Source organism: Myxocyprinus asiaticus, chromosome 49 (genome assembly GCF_019703515.2).
Source record: "Myxocyprinus asiaticus isolate MX2 ecotype Aquarium Trade chromosome 49, UBuf_Myxa_2, whole genome shotgun sequence".
NCBI lineage: Eukaryota > Metazoa > Chordata > Actinopteri > Cypriniformes > Catostomidae > Myxocyprinus > Myxocyprinus asiaticus.
Window position 1 is genome coordinate 12,698,860 of NC_059392.1, and position 19,449 is coordinate 12,718,308.

The 19,449-nt window shown below is 38.6% G+C and overlaps 1 protein-coding gene across 1 annotated transcript in view; it reads right to left on the reverse strand.

Moving 5' to 3' along the window:
- Positions 1-34: 34 nt before the first annotated feature.
- The window catches only part of LOC127438116 (ankyrin repeat domain-containing protein 24-like), a 30,713-nt gene continuing 11,298 nt past the window's right edge, over positions 35-19,449 (reverse strand). Inside the window, exons 11-21 of the mRNA XM_051693395.1 lie at positions 18,098-18,217; positions 17,779-17,929; positions 16,219-16,382; positions 15,387-15,553; positions 12,596-13,323; positions 12,151-12,488; positions 9,193-9,426; positions 8,618-8,794; positions 8,276-8,431; positions 6,382-6,447; positions 35-6,242 (exon numbers count right to left, since the gene is read on the reverse strand). Of these exons, the coding sequence (XP_051549355.1) occupies positions 6,168-6,242; positions 6,382-6,447; positions 8,276-8,431; positions 8,618-8,794; positions 9,193-9,426; positions 12,151-12,488; positions 12,596-13,323; positions 15,387-15,553; positions 16,219-16,382; positions 17,779-17,929; positions 18,098-18,217 (2,376 nt within the window). The 3' untranslated portion in view covers positions 35-6,167. The remainder of the gene's footprint in view (positions 6,243-6,381; positions 6,448-8,275; positions 8,432-8,617; positions 8,795-9,192; positions 9,427-12,150; positions 12,489-12,595; positions 13,324-15,386; positions 15,554-16,218; positions 16,383-17,778; positions 17,930-18,097; positions 18,218-19,449) is intronic.

Consider the following 19,449-nt stretch of genomic DNA (forward strand, 5'->3'; position numbering starts at 1 on the left):
TCATGGCGCCATCTTGTGGTGTGTACTTTTGAACGTGCCGTATAATTTGATTGGAACGCTTTGAGGTCGGAAGTGGGGAATTTCAACTCGGGCATTTCCACCTACGAATTCATGTGAAACCAGGCACATCAGGAATGTTCAGTTTTGTTTCCTTATATTGTTTCCTTATTCCTTATCAGGTGTAATTACCTGATCTTCCGAGTATCAGGTAATGGAATGCCTTCGTGGTTGGAGATCAGCAATATCAAGCTGGAATATCCTACATCCGACTTTGAATGGAACGTAGCATAAACTCTGAAGGATACTGGCCTTCCAAGAGCAGGGTTGAGAACCCATAAGGAACAAAAACCCACAGTTTAATTTAAGGTGTACCAGTAATATAGCATCAAAGCTACTAAAAAGGAATAGTTCACCCAACAATGGAAAGTCTGACATTACTTTCTTCCGTAAAACACGGAAAGGTAGCTCTTTTTCATATAAAGAAAGTATACAATGAGAATTCACCTATGGTGGATTGTGCAAGGTTTGATATCAATAACCACATTTCCACTATCAGCCAGTGCAAGCCAGGGCTATCAACTGGTCAGCTGGGGCCAATAGCCTCAGGTCCAATAACATTCCCACCATTGTGCCAATAGCCCAGCAGCATTGCCCTAAAACCCAATTAGGTATAGCTGCAGGCCAGAGATCTGGGGGGGGGTGATCTCCTAAAGAGTGCGGGGTTACTCCAGAAGGGGGTTGCGCCAACTATAAAAGGCGGCGTCACTTCCTCTCATGGTTAGGGAAGGGTTAGATTAGGTTAGGGGCTCCCTTTATTTTTGCTGGCAGTTTGGAGCTCCTGCCCCTTTTTGGAGCTCTGCTTGCAACAACAGCTGAAATCAGAAGTTTACATACACCTTAGCCAAATACATTTTAACTCAGTTTTTCACAATTCCTGACATTTAATCGTAGAAAACATTCCCTATCTGTTTAGTTAGGTCAGTTAGGATCACTACTTTATTTTAAGAATGTGAAATGTCAGAATAGTAGTAGAGAGAATTATTTCTTTCAGCTTTTATTTCTTTCATCACATTCCCAGTGGGTCAGAAGTTTACATACACTTTGTTAGTATTTGGTAGCATTGCCTTTAAATTGTTTAACTTGGGTCAAACGTTTTGGGTTGCCTTCCACAAGCTTCTCACAATAAGTTGCTTGGAAAATAAATGTCCTTAAGCCATTTTGCCACAGCTTTGGAGGTATGCTTGGAGTCATTGTCCATTTGGAAGACTCATTTGTGACCAAGCTTTAACTTCCTGGCTGATGTCTCGAGATGTTGCTTCAATATATCCACATAATTTTCCTTCCTCATGATGCCATCTATTTTGTGAAGTGCACCAGTCCCTCATGCAGCAAAGCACCCCCACAACATGATGCTGCCACCCCCATTCTTCACGGTTGGGATGGTGTTCTTCGGCTTGCAAGCCTTACCCTTTTTCCTCCAAACATAACAATGGTCATTATGGCCAAACAGCAAAAAAAAGGAGGAAAATTTCTCCAAAAGGTAAGATCTTTGTCCCCATGTGCACTTGCAAACTGTAGTCTGGCTTTTTTATAGTAGTTTTGGAGCAGTGGCTTCTTCCTTGCTGAGCAGCCTTTAAGGTTATGTCGATATAGGACTCGTTTTACTGTGGATATAGATACTTGTCTACCTGTTTCCTCCAGCATCTTCACAAGGTCCTTTGCTGTTGTTCTTGGATTGATTTGCACTTTTCGCACCAAATTACGTTCATCTCTAGGAGACAGAATACGTCTCCTTCCTGAGTGGTATGATGGTTGCGTGGTCCCATGGTGTTTTTACTTGCGTACTATTGTTTGTACAGATGAATGTGGTACCTTCGGGCATTTGGAAATTGCTCCCAAGGATGAACCAGACTTGTGAAGGTCCACAATGTTTTTTTTTTTTTTTTTTTGAGGTCTTGGCTGATTTCTTTTGATTTTCCCATGTCAAGTAAAGAGGCACTGACTTTGGAGGTAGGCCTTAAAATACATCCACAGGTACACTTCCAGTTCAGTACACCTCCTATCTGAAGCTAATTGTCTAAAGGATTGACATCATTTTCTGGAATTTTCCAAGCTGCTTAAAGGCACAGTTAACTTAGTGTATGTAAAATTCTGACCCACTAGAATTGTGATATAGTCAATTAAAAGTGAAACAATGTCTGTAAACAATTGTTAGAAAAATTACTTGTGTCATGCACAAAGTAGATGTCCTAAACGACTTGCCAAAACTATAGTTTGCTAATATTAAATCTGTGAAGTGGTTAAAAAATGAGTTTTAATGACTTCAAACTAAGTGTATGTAAACTTCTGACTTCAACTGTATTTTCTTCTAAAACCTGCCCTTAATACGCAGCCTTGGTGCCAATGTCACACACCCTGCCCCTTTCACAAGCAAGAGAGAAGCTCAAGCTTAGGTATCAGACTCTGGAGACTAGCTAGCCCTCGAAATGAACACGGATTTGTACTGTGCCTGCAATTTTTTTAATTTTTCCCAAACCTGTACCGTTTTGCGCTGGATACACAACTTCGGTGACAATATAATTAATCATGTCTTTATTTTGGCAGACGCCATTGATCTGACGTTGCGCATTTTCATCAGCCAAAATATTAAAAAGAGACCTCATTAAAAGTATCAATCAAATTTTACTCATCAAAGTAAATCGGTAGGCTGAAGGCCGTTGCCCCAGAGAAAGCCCCGGCGAGACACGATGAAGCCCCTGAAGTGCTGGCCCTGGCACGCACTAGCACCCCCTCATTTGGCCCAATAGTGGAAATGCAGCTAATGATGCCAAATGGCATTGGTTCTTACGGATCTTGTAACCACATTCTTGGAAAACACTTTCTCTCATATACACATTCTTGGTAACCATGGAATTGGTTCATAGGTGTTGCTAATAATTACGTAAATTTCAGTCTGTCACAAAAAGCTGTTGAATGGCTTCAGAAGACTAGTAATATAGTGCATGAGTTGTATGAACTACTTTTATGGGACATTTAGTCCTTTTGTTACATACAAAACATACTTTTGTTATATGGAAAAGAGAAGCACAGAAGTTCTATAAAACATCTTTTGCTTTCAACTGAAGAGAGAAAATCATACGGATTTGGAATGAGAGTGAGTAAATGACAAAATTGTCATTTTTGATGTGAAGTCCTATTAAAGTCCTTATATGTATTTCCATTATTTTACTGTATATCTGGTCACAAAAACCAGCCGTTAATTGAGTGTGTATAATTGTGCAAGTTGTATTTTGTATACCTGTAATTATTTTCTAATGTTCAATGTTCATCTGATTCAAAGCTGCTTCCTGGTCAAATGTAGTCATCATACAAGACTAAAACTGCCTCTGTAGATGTCCAAATATTCTGGTTGTCTAAAATGAAGACTTTGGCTCACTACAGTTTTTAAAGAACAAACAACATTAAAATCTTTCACTCATCTTCCCTATTATCCAAAAGAAGATTCCAGTGCCTTAAAAGTTTTTTTTGGTTTTTTTTACAGTGCTTGTAAGGCAGTGCTGTATTGATATTCTTAAATCATTCTATTTTTCTTCACCACAATTTTCTGCAATTAATTCGACTTTAATTGCTTATACAGACACCATTCATACTTATTTTTATAATTTCAGCATTACCTGTCAATTACTCCAATGAGTTTTTGCATTATTTTTCAATTGTTCTTCTATGTAAACATGTGCTAGACTGACATCTGTGACTGTTTTTTAGCATCTCGCACTAGAGCGCCACATTTTTTAGACTGTTAAAAACGCCTCTCAAGACACCTGTGTTCGCTGCATGACGTCTAGCTATCTTTGCAGCCTATTTTTTTTAAACGCATGCAGTATTGGCATACCGAATTCTGATTGGTCTTAGGAATTGCATTTATAAGCACACTAAATTGTGATTGGTCTTCTCCACTGCAAAACTAGTGTGTTATTTCATGGTGCCTTTATTTCGCCAGGGAATAAAAACTTTACATCCCACAATTCTAACGTTATTTCTCGCAACTGTGAGATACAAAGTCGCAATTGCATAATATTAACTTGCAATTGGAAGAAATAAAGTTGCAATTGTCAGTTTATATCACGCAATTGCGATTTTATATCACATAATTGTGACTTTACACAACATCTTGCAGTTGAAAGTTAGAAAGCTGCAATTGCGAGAAGTAAATAAATATATATATATATATTCTGATGATGACAATATGCTTTAGGTTTGTTTCTTCGATGTTTCAACATGTTGAAATTTTTTTTTGGTTACAAAGGTCTACAGTCCTTGTTCACGGTAGCGCCATCTTTAATTTTTGACCGGAATGACAACAAGGCTGTGAGGGATAGACTTTTCTCTCTTTAATGGGTTGTACAGTTGTTTAAAGTGTTTTTGGAGCGTTTCGTTGATTAAGCATTGAAACATTATAAGTATATCCCTCACAGCCTCGTAATCAAAGATGGCGCTACTGTGAATAAGGTCATAGTCATGGATATATTTCAGCATTTTTGTATCATGAATGCTGTAGTGTCAATGGTAACCAGATGTACACTGACTGGTTACAGTATCACTGACAAACATGTTTTTTCTCACTTGCTTGTTGTTACTGATCCAAGCTTTCTCCATATTTGCATCATCATCAGTTTTAAATCCAAAGTCAAATGACTGAAAGCTATCTGTTGATCATAAGTTCATACCATACCTGTGTTCTTTTTCCATTTGATATCACATCATTCTCAATAAAACTGAACAGAAAGGGAAAACATTATTAACCCTTGTGCGACCTTTGGGACATTTTTGTCTTTTTCATGTTTGTTTTTTCGATCATTTTGGCTGTGTTAATGCCAATGGCATATATTTTGCCAAATGTGTGTATTTTTGGGGGAATTTTGATATTTCAACCTCAGTTCCTATAATACATCTCTAATACACTGTGTACACAAAATAGTTACACTCAGGACCTTAAGGACAAAAATGTCCCCATTGAAACCCATTAAAACTGCAATATTTGATCCTAGTGCCATTAAAGCATAAAATCATGAATTCTATGATATTGCGCATTCATTCCGGCACCCTGGCTTCAAAATTATAATTTTTTATATTTTTCACCAGATGGCGCAATTTTTCTCACATTTAGCCTATGGAGCAAATACATGCTTTTTTCCTATTTTCTGTTTGATGTATTATAGAGCACTGCAGGCCAATTTAATAAATGATGCAGATAAAATTGTGTGGGTGTGTTGGTATGGATGTCAGAGTGTGTTTTGTATGTGTGTATTGAGAAATGTGTGTGTGTGTGTAAAAAACAACAGTGGCATTATTTAAACAAACTGGCATTTGAAGGGTTAAATCCTGAAAATGAATGAATATTTGGTAGTTATGATCAGGACTGATGTTGGTTAAAAAATCTAAGTGAAAGTAGAAAATAATATTAATATATAATATTTTTATGGCAGTTTTTTGATGCAGACATTTTTGTCCTCTAAGGACCTCTGAGTAACTTATTTTTATTGACGCACAAGGGTTAAAATGTGTTTCTCATTCATTTATAATCATTATTTATAGCCAGAGTGGTGGTTGAAAAGGAAAGTGAAGCATTGAAAGTTTGAGGGTGAGGGTAAAAGATGACAAAATATGAATTTTTTAATGAAATATCCCTTTAAGAGACATGCTCAGCTGTTTGTGGTGAGAACACATGGCGGAGGAACAGATTGCCAATGGCACACTTTTTATCATTTTAACACCATGGACATTTTTCATAATGTTCTGTTAACCACAAAGTAACATGTGCGATGTCAAAGCATCATAACCACAGTGGATGATGACATTTGATCAGAGTTGCAAAAGAAAAGGTTTCTTTTCACAGAATGATTGGTGTTCACCCTCTAGATCAAACATAAATCATTGCGGATACAGGAAATATATTAATCTCTGTCATTTTCCAAAATTATATCTGCCAGAATGGCAGTTCTCATTCACAGTTTTATCTCTGACATTTCGTCTTCTACGCCCCATCGTGGCTGCGCACAGTGCTGATACATTTTCGGTTCAGGTGTTCCGTTAGTGTGTCACATACTGTATGAAGCAGACAACTAGCTTGATCTCTGTGTATTGCTATTTTGCTTTTTTTTTTTTTTTTATGGATTTTGACCTTTCTGTGTCATACGTAAAATTTGGAGCAGCAGAGCCTGCACTTCTTCATCCATTCGACCCTATTGAGACAAAAATAGTCACACACACACACACACACACACATATATATGCAAATTATATATATAATTGGACTATAATACTTGATAGACATTCCTGTAGATGTGTAAAATTGTCATGTGAGAGGATTATGAGTCTCACCTGTACAGCAGCTAATAAATGAGAACGATATATAGACACAACAGCTTTATGTTTTCGCTCGCAGTCCTGAGAGATAGAGGAGTAAACTATTTTAGAATGAATGTGTGTTATTCATTTACAGTATATATGTATATTGTATCAAAAGTGACATTTGTGTGATTTTTTATCAGTAAATTGTGAGTTTGTAAGCTTTCAATACAAGTTAAGCTCTATCAACAGCGTCTGTGGCTATCGGCTTGTAAAAACAAAGCACAATCAGGAAAAAAAAAAAGAATTCAAAAGTTAGTGTACTTGTTAACCAAGTCAACAAAAGAGTCAGTGAAGAGCATGCTTGAGTTTGAAAATGAGATGTTTGGAGAAAACTAAGAAAACCCAAGGTAAATATCACTTGTAAGCAGAATATTTTTATTGGCCGTCATTTCTAATAAAGCTGTTATTTTGACAATAACGCAAAAAGTGTGAAAATATCGTCTAATTATGTGTATTTAGGATACTTAAAATGTTAGCTATGAAATTAGCCTTAGCAAGCAAAGGAGTCGACCATTTTATTTCAAAAACGTTAAAAATGTCATTTCCATCATTGTCATTTCCACCACAGATTTCTATTAAACAATAAAGAATTCGAGATGTGAATTATCACGACTTTCAGAAAAATGGACATTCTTTGGTGCATTTACATAGACTTTTGGACATTATTAGGAGACAAATTAAACTAGTGAGTGGGAAAAAAGTTGTACTTTCTAGAAATTCACAGGGCTGAAATTGTCAGAAATTGAAGAAAACTCCACCCACAGGATTTATGACAGTAATCCAAAATCCGAAGTTCATCCGCCTTGAAAAGTAGTCCCACCGCTTAAGAGGACGATTTAGAGAACCTTTCAACTCAAATGGCATTTTTGTACAAAATAATAATATAAGTGCTTTAACAAAAATAATAGCTTCACATTTCTGCTTTTAAACCCTCGGGAATGCCATGCAGTAAACATGATTCTTACTTGTTGAGTCGAAATAATAATTGCTGGTAATCAACAGCAAGCCACAAATGCTGACAATAGAACTTAACTTGTATTGAAACTGGAACATTCCTTTAAAAATAATGCAGCAAATGCATTTTTGTAAGAAGATTGAATTATTTCTTTCAACACATTGTGTGTTTTAAAGGGATAGTTCACCCAAAAATTAAAATTCTCTCATTTACTCATCCTCATGCCATCCCAGATGTGTATGACTTTCTTTCTTCTGCTGAACACAAATTAAGATTTTTAGAAGAATATCTCAGCTCTGGAGGTCCATACAATGCAAGTGAATGGTGACCAGAACTTTGAAGATCCAAAAAGCAGATAAAGTTAGAATAAAAGTAATCCACACGATGCCAGTGGTTAAACCCATATCGTCAGAAGTTATATGATAGGTGTGGGTGAGAAACAGAGCAATATTTAAGTCCTTTTTGACTATAAATCTCCACTTTCACTTTCACATTTTTCTTCTTTTGTTTTTACAAGGCAAGGAGGAAAATGAATAGTACAAAAGGACTTACATTTTTTTCTGTTTCTCACCCACACCTATCATATTGCTTCTGAAGACAGATTTTACCACTGGAGTCATATGGATTATTTATGTTGCCTTTATGTGATTTTTGGACCTTCAAAGTTTTGGACTTTTTATTCTTGTAAAAATCTTAATTTGTGCTCTGCTGAAGAAAGAAAGTCATACACATCTGGGATGGCATGTGGGTGAGTAAATGATGAGAGAATTTTCATTTTTGGGTGAACTATCTCTTTACTAACAATTACATTAACTGATTTAATTCAGCAAAAAGGAAAGTATAAGTGTCAGTTTGTGTCAACATTTGGTTTAATTTTGCAATAGTAGTAGATTCCAGTATTATGCTCACCTGGAGTTGTTGTGTTAGTGCAGTCACACGGTTCTGCAGTGCCAGCTGTTGTCCAGGTATTCCTGAGGATGGTGGGGATGCGGAACTACTTAGAGGGGGTTTCAAATCCCCCAGAGCTTCCTTCAGACGAAACACCTCCTTAGACAACTCTGTGATCTGACAGAAAGAACAAAAAAGTAGCTCTGTATTACACACGTTAATTATCAAAAATACAAATAATTCAAAATACGCTTGGCTTAAATATCTGAGGCGTCAGTTTCATTGGTCATCCAGCATGTTTTCCAATTCAAATAGAGGTTAGACCCCTCTGAAGTACAGGCCCAGACTTTCTTTCCTCCTCACCTTGCGGTCTTTCTCCTTGACGAGCCCCTGCGAGTGCTGGATGTCCTGGTGCAGCTGTTGGATATGGGTGGATTCGACCTGCAGATCAGCCAGCTGCTTTTTAACTGTCTCCAGCTGAGCTTCAGCCATGTGACGCTCGCTCTTATTAAATAGAGCATCACGCTGCACCTGGAATACCTGCATAAAGAGACAAAAAAATATTGTAAGAAATCTGAAGTCTGTTTTTGATTAAGATATTCGCAAAAGGGCGAAGTGGATACAGTTGTCGCAACATTAATGGAATAGTTTCCACAAAAATTAAATGTACATAATTTTTTAACCTCATGTTGATGTAAAATCCAGCGTGATTTGGAAGACTTGGAATATAGCTCACAAGATATAGCTCGACTATATTTATAGTACTTTTTGTTATTTTTGGTGCTTGATAGTCTCTAAAACATTATTTATATTTTATTTATGAATTGTTTTTCCAAATAAGGACATCCCCCCAAAAAATGTATGTCATGTTAAGCTTATTTCTGGGGACAAATCTGTCCCCAAAGTACAACTAAGTACGTACACAGAGTTATACGGACCTCAATACAGGTCTTCTCATGTTTGCGTGCTAGATCAGCTAGCTGGGTCATCAGCGTGTTGATCTCAGCTTGTAGAGAGAGTCTCTGGGCCTCGTGGTCTTCTTTGGACACCAGTCCCTGTTCTAAAGCCTTCTGAGATCGCAGCTCTTTCAGCTCTGTCTCTTTCTCGCTCAGAGACTCCTGCGCTGCTGTTGCATTCTGCTGACTTTCCTCTAGAGAGCGCTCCAGTTCTGCCTGAAAGGGGGAAGAATAGTGTTCAGAGACTTTGGTGTGTTCACTGTTCAGAATAGCATAATAACATACTATTGTTTGCTGATTTCAGAAAGGCATACTACCCATGCTACTCTTACTACTTCTGCCATATGGCAGAAATAGTAAGAGTAGTATGGAAGTATGCCATTCCGAACTCTGCCATTATCTCAGTAGTATATGTTATGAACAGATGAGATCCCCCCCCCCAAGTAAATCCTGTTCTCTTGGGTAGTTGTTTGTTATGTCTGAACAGAAGTACAAAGTTCTGTGGTAGCCAATCACTTAAATACAGTCAGTAACACAACAGTATTACCATATCAATGTACAGTACCAGCACTGAATATGTTAGCTTTGTAGGATAGTTAAACTGTAGGAAGTGCATGATAGAATGTTAGCAGGCTAATCAGTTAGCATGCTAACTGGAAACACAAAGAGAAACATATAATTTGACCATTTGTTAACTTGGTTAATCATGTGATATGTACATGAAATACATTAAGTTTTCACAAGTACATGAAGTATTTGCTGAATATGTTCCCTTACAAAAATTGAGAGTTCATGGAAAACTTGCCGCAAATTCAACACAGATAATTTTCACATGCAAATGATCTTTGTTGCAAACTTGCGGCAAATTGTCCATTGTTACCAAAGGTTTGCCGGAGGTTCCCCACTACCGGCAAAGAACTGCAAACTTCTGGCAAACATTTGCAGCAAATTAAAAGCTCATTTGCATGTGAAAATAACGAGCTGCACGTTTCCGGCTAGTTTAGATTTTTTGTAAGGGTTAGCTTTGTAGGATAGTTAAACTGTAGAGAATGCACAATGAAATGTTAGCTTAACAGCCTAATTGGTTAGCATGCTAATTGGAAAAACAAAGAGAAACTTTAAATTTTACCATTTGTTACCTTGGTAATATAATGTGATATGTACATGAAATATGTGAAGTATGCACAAGTACTTGCGCTGCATATGTTAGCTCAGTAAGATTATTTAATTAGATATTTTATGAAGTATGTGAAATATGTGAAGTACTTTCCTTCCAAAAACTCTAAACTAACCGCAAATTTGCTGCTCATTATTTTCACATGAGCTTTTGATTTGACACAAACGTTTGCCAGAAGATTTTGCAGCTCTTCGCCGGTAGTGGTGAACCTCCGGCAAACCTTTGGCAACAATGGACAATTTGCTGCAAGTTTACCGCAAAGCTCATTTGCATGTGAAAATTATCTGTGGTGAATTTGCATCAAGTTTGCGGCAAATTTTCCATGAACTCTTGATTTTCGTAAGTTGTTCTGAATATGATAGCTTATAGGATAATTGAAACATGGGGAATATATGATGGTATGTTAGCTTATCAGGCTAATATAGTTAGCATGCTAACAAGAAAGAAACACAAAGAGAAATGTTTAACTTGACCATTTGTTGCTTTGGTTATATCATCAGATATGTAATATATAGCTTATACGATATATTACAATACAAAAGATGTAGTTCCATAATTAAGACTACACAAATCTTATTTCTGCCAATTAAATCCCTTCTGGGTCCAAGTGGGGTGATTCCACGAAACCTGTCAAGAAATTGTCCTGGTCCTATTTTACTCCAAAATCAAAAGAAAAAATAAAGAAATTATATTGAATGAAGATGAATGAAGTCTTGTTTTAAGGCAGAGACTATTTACCGTAGCATGAGACGGAGCACTTTTTGAAAATTTATTAAAAGTATTAAAATGAATGGGAGAAATTGGAACACCCAATATGGTGGAAAATCACAGTCAGTTAACTCAAGATCGCACATTAGCTGGACCAGACTGTAAAATAGCTTTTTTCTTTTTTCATCTGAGCTAAAGAAGCACAATTTATGATACTGTTGTTGTCAGATTTTACTGCTGATATGAAACATTTTATTTGATCATAACCTTGAACAATTGTTTTGGAGATTTCAGTCTTTCCCTATTCTAGTAGACAAGAGCTGTACTTGTATGCCACTGGTATCCATAAAAAATAGCTGCCCGGGAGCGTTCCAAATACGGCCGCAGAGTGTACAGACTTGCCTTGAAAGGGACTTTGTTTTAGGGTCATTAAGATTTTTTGAATTGTGAGATTACTTTCATGACAGTTACGCACATTTAACTACACAATTCTCATTACCGCAATCCGAAAAAAGATTGTAATATCTTCATTACAACATAGTAAAAAAAGGATATATTATTTTAATTGTAAAATATTTATTCATCAGAGTAGTATTCCTGCCTTTAATATTTTTATTTTCATTGATTTTAATTTTTAAAAATGAATGTACAGTTACGGTAATGAGAATCAACAATAAAAACAAAAGAAACAGTAAATGTAAAACATTCAGACTCATTACAGTCCTGAGAATTGGGTGTCCTTAAGTGTCCTGAAAATGTCCAAATTCAAATAATCTTAATGGTCTTAAATGTAGGCTTCATTTTCTTTATGCAAAATATAATTTAATATCTTTTTCTGTATTGATTTGGGATTAAACATGACCTTTTCTTGACATGTTTCAGGAGAATCACCCTGTGGGACAGCTCTGCATTCGTTCACAAATTTTAAGTTTTCTTTCTTTACTGGAAAATGATTACTGATATAATGAGCTCCATACAAGTTAAACATTTTATATGGGAATGAATCAAGCATTTTCCAACTTTCCAATGTGTATTCTCGCTTTCATTCGTCTCACCTTGACTCTTTCATGCTCTTCTTTGCTTATCGAGTCCTTTTGCGCCACCTTCAGTTCAGATTCAAGTCTGGCCAGCTCAGTTTGTGCATGTTCTCGCAGGGCCCTCTCAGCTTGCAGCTCTTTCTCTGTTTGAGCTAGCTGTTGGGCAACTGCAGACATTGCCTCCTGGTGTTTTGACAGTGGTACTGCATCTTTCAAATGTAGTACATCCTGAGCCCGGCTCTCTCGCTCTGCGCACAGGCTGTCGAGACCTTGTGCTGCCTCTTGCCTCACCACCTCTAACTCCTCCTTTATCTCCGCCAAAGACCGTCCACCCGATGACAGGTGGCGAGAGTGATCTGATTAAACAAAACTTTGATGAGTAATTTTGAAAGGCTGGAATAAAGCGGTCAATATATGTGTGTAAATATAGTATACCGTTTTGAAGAGACACCAGTACACTCACCGGATGCAGTGGAAACCTCAGAGCTCTCGGACGGATCCTCGTCGTCCTCATTATCTTCATCTCCTTCGATGTGGAATGGGGAGCGTCTCTCCAGCTCCAGCAAGGCTTGGTTGAGTCGCGTGGCCACTTCGGCCCGTTCTCGGGCAAGCTGGTTCAGCTGAAGTCCAAGGGTGATCTGGACCTCCTCGAACTGACCTCGAGGGACGCTCTCCTTCAACTTCTGCTCAAGTTCCTCCATCCGTGCCCGCAACTCTGTTACCGGCACTCCCTCGCCATCCCCATGCCCAGTCACTTTGCTTTGCTCCAGGGCTTCTTCCAACTTTTTAACCTGCTTTTTAAGGCTCACAACTGTCTCATTTTTGTCTCCATTTTGCCCTTTCTCCTTGTCCTGCAGAGTTGCCTCAAGTTCTTCCACCCTCTGCTTCAGCTGTCGGATTGTGTCGTTGTCGCCTACATTAAGCCCCTCCCCTTTTGTCTGTTTGCTGGCTAACCCTGCCTCCAACTCCTGCACCCTCACTCTCAGCTGTTGGGTCTCTGAGTTTGCCCCTTCCTCTGGGACATCAGAGTCCGTGTCAGGCTTCGCTCCTGCGTCCTCCACTGAGAAGACGCCAAGTCGCATCTGTTCTCTGAGTTCCTCTTGCTCAGCCTGGGCTTGTAGCAGCTGTTCCTCTAATTCCTTCTGTGTTCGATGGTCCTCACCTGACACCTCTTCTGGCTTCTCCTCAGATCTGAGAAGGAAAAACTTGTTTCAATGATACTAAAGGATTCATATGTGCATGGGTGATGGATATTTGTTTATGTTATACAACACCAGGCATCGTGGTGGGGGAAAAATAGATTTAAAAAAAAATCTATATTTATTATAAATTATTATATTATTATATTTATATTTGGGTGGTTGGTGCTGGCTGACTTTTTTAGATGGTCCCTTACCATACCCTCCACCAGTCGTGGCTGGTCTGTATGGGCAGGTGTGGTAGAACCCTGCCTAAATATTTATCCACATGTAAACATAGATCCATACTATAAACTGCCAATAATGTAATTAGTTTGCCCGTTCAAAATGCTGACATATGTATTTAAAAGCAGGCCTAGTATACGTTTTAAGTCATAAAGTAGCTGAAAGCTCCAGTGCTTGATATAGATTTACAAGCATGTGGGGCAGAAAGTCTGCTGCCCTCCCGAACTCCACAGCACCCCTCATTTTTTCAATGGAAATCTGTGGTCCTGCAAAAAGCCCTCATTGAGACCTACTGGGGCAGAAATAAATCTGCCCATACGTAGTGCTAAACCAAAGGTGACATTAGTATTAGTGCGTGCCAGCAGTTTTACAGAACGTGAACATGGCGAGCACTGTCGATAAACGTGTGTAACAGCATGTTGTTTCTATCGCATATTCAAGACAAAATGACCATCAAAAAACTTGGTCCTGAAGAGCCAGACATAGAAAATAGTTCAATCAAAAGATAAGGGTAGGTGATAAGACATGGTATGATTTGTATGATGACAGATTGTATGTGAAAAAGCCTTGACTCTTGAAACTTTGTTTTAAATTTACTGTGATAATGTTATTACCGTTAAAAAGCATTTAGTTTTTTAGTACTGTGGAAACATATAAATGGCATGTAGATAGTTCTGTTTCTTTCCTTCTCCTCCCTGGGGTTCTTCAACAACACTTAACATTATAAAATAACATTTGATTTAGATTTTGATCTACAACAAGTCAACATTTTAGGATAAATCGTTCTTATTTAGAATATTCGAATCAACTTAATTATGTAAGGACACCATTGTGTCAGCTGTTTTTGTGTGAATGAGTTGAACCAGTTGAACAATGTTTAAAAAAAAAAAAAACTGCCCCACCTGTATCTGTGGTCACAAGCAGCTAATGCCCTCCACAGTTTTAGCACATTTTAGCACAATGTGTGGACTTTTCAGACAGTCCCTTTCCCACCGAAGGCATAATTCATGATGAATATAATTGTTCAATTAGCGATCTTGAACGATTTTGCCGTGATGTCATCGAACCACCTTAAGTTCGGGACAAATCGCATCCCATATTGATTAAATGCAGGACGCATCATTTCATCTTTAAATACGGGACAATCCCATATTTTACCGGATGGGTGGCAACTTTAATTATTTATCAAAAACATCTGATAAATGTCCAAACATACTCAACACAAAAACATCTGCTGAGTGTTGTTCTAAAATCCAAAAGGGAACATATTGCAGATTACATCTTCCAAATGAATGTTATGCATGTTGAATCAATAAGCCCATTTACGTGTGCACCAATACGCTGATAACTCAGCTTATTAAAAAAATCTGACAAGGCAAGAAATCTGCGTTTACATGACATTTGAAACAATCGCGTTATTCTCTACTTTTGACCTCAAACTGCGAAGAGGCATGTGCTCAACATGTGCACATTGGATGAGCCAGTAAGAACACCTGGTAAGGTGTTTACATGGCATGTGAAATCAGCGTAATGGGCAAAAATCTACCCGTGTCGACCAGGTTATTCATAAGCCGTTTATGGCCTTTACGCCGATAAAGTAACCCAGTTTATTGAGTTTACATGACCACACGCGTTGTCATTTTATTAAGCATTATCGGTGTAAGAACGTGCATGTAAACGCCCTCAGTGTCTTGTGGCGACGTACTTGTAATCAATAATAAGGTAATCAATGACCTGAATCTGAAACAATCTGAATCATATAAAGAACAAAAACAATTGACAATATACGTATGAGCCTGAACTCTTAAAAGGAAAGTTTAACTACATTACCCAGGATCCTCTGCAGTGATTGAGGCCTCAGTAGCAGCATGGGATCTGGAGTATTTCTCTTGCAGTTCCTCTAACTCTCTTCTCAAAGACTCGTATTGAGCTGTGGGTACAAAGTCTGGACCCGAACTCTGCATGTCTTTATCGTCCTTCTCGAACATCTCCAGCATCTGTAGACCAAAATACAAGAGGGATTTTTAAAAGTAAATCTTTGTCAGTACAGTAAGTCAGCTATTAGCTGTTTTACTTCTTTTAAAAACAGTGCACTACCATTCGTTACCTCAGTCATTGTCCTCAATTCTCTATAGTTCTTTGACCTGTTTGTTCAGCTGTGGACTTCAGCAAAAGATGACCCAGTTCAACCAACTTGCAGTTAATATGTGGCAAATTCGGCCTATAAGTGCATTTGCATTAAGGGGGGTGCTTTTGCCATTTTAGAGCTCAGCATAAATGCCATTCTATTTTTACAAGGATACAGTATCACACTGATCTGAATAGTGTTATTCTAATCTCAGCTGTGTTCTAGCACCATAAATAAGGGCTCTGTATCATTAGAAGATGAAATCTCCAATTATAAATAGGAATTGTATGTCATCATAGCTAAATGCAACCATTCAATATGTTACAAATAGTGTGTTTTAATTAATGACACCTAAAACATATTGGCTTAATGTGAATATGCATGATTTTTTTTACATAAGAATATCAGGTTGAACCAGCAACCTGTGTGTGTTTTCACTCATTCAAACTTCTAAAGCAGCTGTAGCTCATTAAGTGGCTCTTCTGTGTGCCCATGTATGTGTGTATATGTGTGTTTGAAGTAAAGAAGCTACACCTGCACTTTAAGAACCAGGTCGGCATTCTTTGACGTCAGTTCCTCCACTTTCCTGCGGAGTTGTTCCACTGAGGCAGGAATCCCCTGAGAGACAGCCCCTTCCCCATCACCAGACGAATCACCGTTCAGGCCTTGTGACTGCCTAGACAGCAACTGTTCTGCTCCTGATATTACATACATGAAACAAATCCATCCTTATTTACTCTGAAGACCCCGTGAATTCAAAATAACAGTTCTATGGCTTTTAGTCGAGGTAAGTTTGCTTTGAGGTCAACTATATGCTAGTGTACTCCTAAACATTAACAAAATTCACTTTCAGAAGATATATATGCATTTAAAATTTACAGTCTTTCGCTTCCAAGAAAACATACCAAAAATATTGATGACTCACCTTGCACTACACAGAATTTAGAGTTTGTCCATTCAAATGCTCTCTCGAATGAGAATGTCCCTCCCCCTAATACAAACTGCAACTGAATAGACATTATTCACAGCAGCGCCAACTTTGATTTTTGATGGGAATGACAACGAGGCTTTGAGGGACAGACGTACAGTCTCATCAATGGGTTGTACTGCAGTTTAAAGTGTTTTTGGATCGTTCCGCAGACAAAACATTGAAAAAATATCTTTTCAAGAACATTCAGTAGACAAAAAACTCCATGCAACATGAGCTGTGGGAAATCAGATGTGATCTAGGTGCTTTTTACAGCTTTATACCATGCGTGCCATTGAAGAGATGATGTCTATCCCTCACAGCCTCATTGTCAAAGATGGTGCTACCGTGAATAAGGTCTATAGCAAGTAGCAAATCATAGTTCATGGCTGTGTAACTACTGTTACCTATTAGCCTATTAGCTATTTAAAATAAAAGGGGGACAAGCCCTTTGATATGTCTTGGTTTTTTACTCACAGAGTGGTGTAGTTACAGCATCTACCAGCAGGGGCAAATTTTCAAAGCTAAGAAGGAAAACCCTAGTGCCTTTAGCAAAACAAGAACAACAAAACTACCAGAGAATATTTGGAAGAGACGGGCCACTTCTATTAAAATGAACAGGAGAAATTGGAAATCCCAATGGTCAACGGATGTATAAAGGAAGTCCCACCTTACAGGTAAAAGAGCAAATCACCTTTTAGACACAGATGTCACTTGTCAACTCAATAACGCGCATGTGCATTAGCTATACAAGCTGGGAAAATTGAGTTTTTTTTTGCATAATCTGAGGTTAAGAATCACAATTTATGATACCACTGTTGTCAGATTTGACTGCTGATTTGAAATATGTTCTTTGATCAGAATCTTGATCAACCATTTTGGAGATTTTGGTTTTTCCACATTTAAGTAGACAGAAGCTGCTCTTGTAGCCACTTGTGTACATAGATAAATAGCTGCCCAGCCTTCCCGAGAGCGTTTCAAAGAAGGCCGCCGTGTGGACTGACTTGCTAGAAAGACTTTGAAACTACTTAGTGCACCTTTAAAAGTCTTTCCATCTGATCCACACTACTTTTTTGAACAGATGTTGTTCACTTATCTCACTGTAACCGGAAGTGTGCTCAGCTCACCTGGGAAGTCCATCATGTCATCAGAGTCCTCCATGTCTTCCGAGTCACAGGTCACACCGCTCACCCTTGCTGCTTTCAGATCTTCCAGCTTAGCTATGAGTCGGTCACGCTCTGCCTCGGCTTCACTCAGTCGCTCTCTCACAGAGTTCAGCTGGCAAACAGAGTTCAGAAAAGCAATATTTTCTTGCCGGTGTATTTGACACTATCAAAAAGCAACAAATCACATTCAGCTGAATGCTACAAAATAAGTAATCCTTGTAGAATAAACTCTAGTTAGCTAAGTTTATTATTTACAATTTAACTTAAAGGACTGCAGTACCTCCTCCAGGGCAGTGGTGGCACTGTTTTGCTGCTGCTCCAGAATCTTGATTTTCTGCAGCAGGCGACCTCTCTCCAGTCTGAGCTTAGGTATCTCTTCAAACACCTCCTCATCCTCCATCTAACACACACACATTCATAATACTCAATGTAACTTACTACAAAAACAGTCACAGGGAAAAAAGGTTACGAATGTTAACAAGGTGCACTCAGTAAAATTAGCATATATGTTGCACTGGCACCTAGTGGCGTAGATGCAGCATCACGAACAGTTACCGATGTCAATGTAAAAATGCACTTTTCACAGTCAGCCATGATTTATTTATTCCGCAAATGTAAAAAAATCCTGTTACAAGGTATTATTGAGATAAGTAATATTCAGCTGGTCATGTGATCTCAACATGGCGGCGCTCATATGTAGAATTAAGCAGCTTTTTCTTTAAGACTGATATGATGTGGGTGTACATAATTTTAAGCATATTTTTAAACATATTTCTTTCAGTTTAAAAGTTAAGCAATTAGTAAAATCACTAAGTGGTCCTCCAAATATTGTAATATCAAAGACTCCCATTGGCCTTTCAGGTTCTGTCACTCACATGGTTCTCAGATGGGGCAATCTGGGTCCTGGGGGCAGGAGAGGGTGGGGCTGGGCTATGCGGCTCAGGTAATTGGGTAGGGGTGGCAGGGGGTGGTGTGCTTAAGGTGGCTACAGAAGCGGGCATTCCCTACAGAATTCATAAGCATACGGCAATTACTCTTCTGAAAGCCATGCTAAAACACAAACAATTCAATATGCAATTACCATATAATGGACAATTCCTGTTACAAAAGCTTTCATTTTAGCAGTGCTTCATGAGATCCATGAATCCCCTGTTGTATCTGAGCAGGAGACTTAGGAGGCGGTGGTGCTCTCCTCTTGTGGGGTGTGGTTCCGCTAGCTGGGGCAGGGGGAGGAGTCTGCTGTTGAGGGAGTTTCGGCAGGTTAGTGTTGTGGTTAGAGAGCAAAGCAAGCAGCAGTTTTTAGTCAGGATATCTTTGATGCTACTGGCTTTAAAACTACTGATGTGGGGGCCTGGGTAGCTCAGCGAGTATTGACGCTGACTACCACCCCTGGAGTTGCGAGTTTGAATCCAGGGTGTGCTGAGTGACTCCAGCCAGGTTTCCTAAGCAACCAAATTGGCCCGGTTGCTAGGGAGGGTAGAGTCACATGGGGTAACCTCCTCGTGCTCGCGATTAAGTGGTTCACACTCTCAGTGAGGCGCGTGGTAAGTTGTGTGTGGATTCTGGAGGGTAGCATGAGCCTCCACATGCTGAGAGTCTCCGCGGTGTCATGCACAACGAGCCACGTGATAA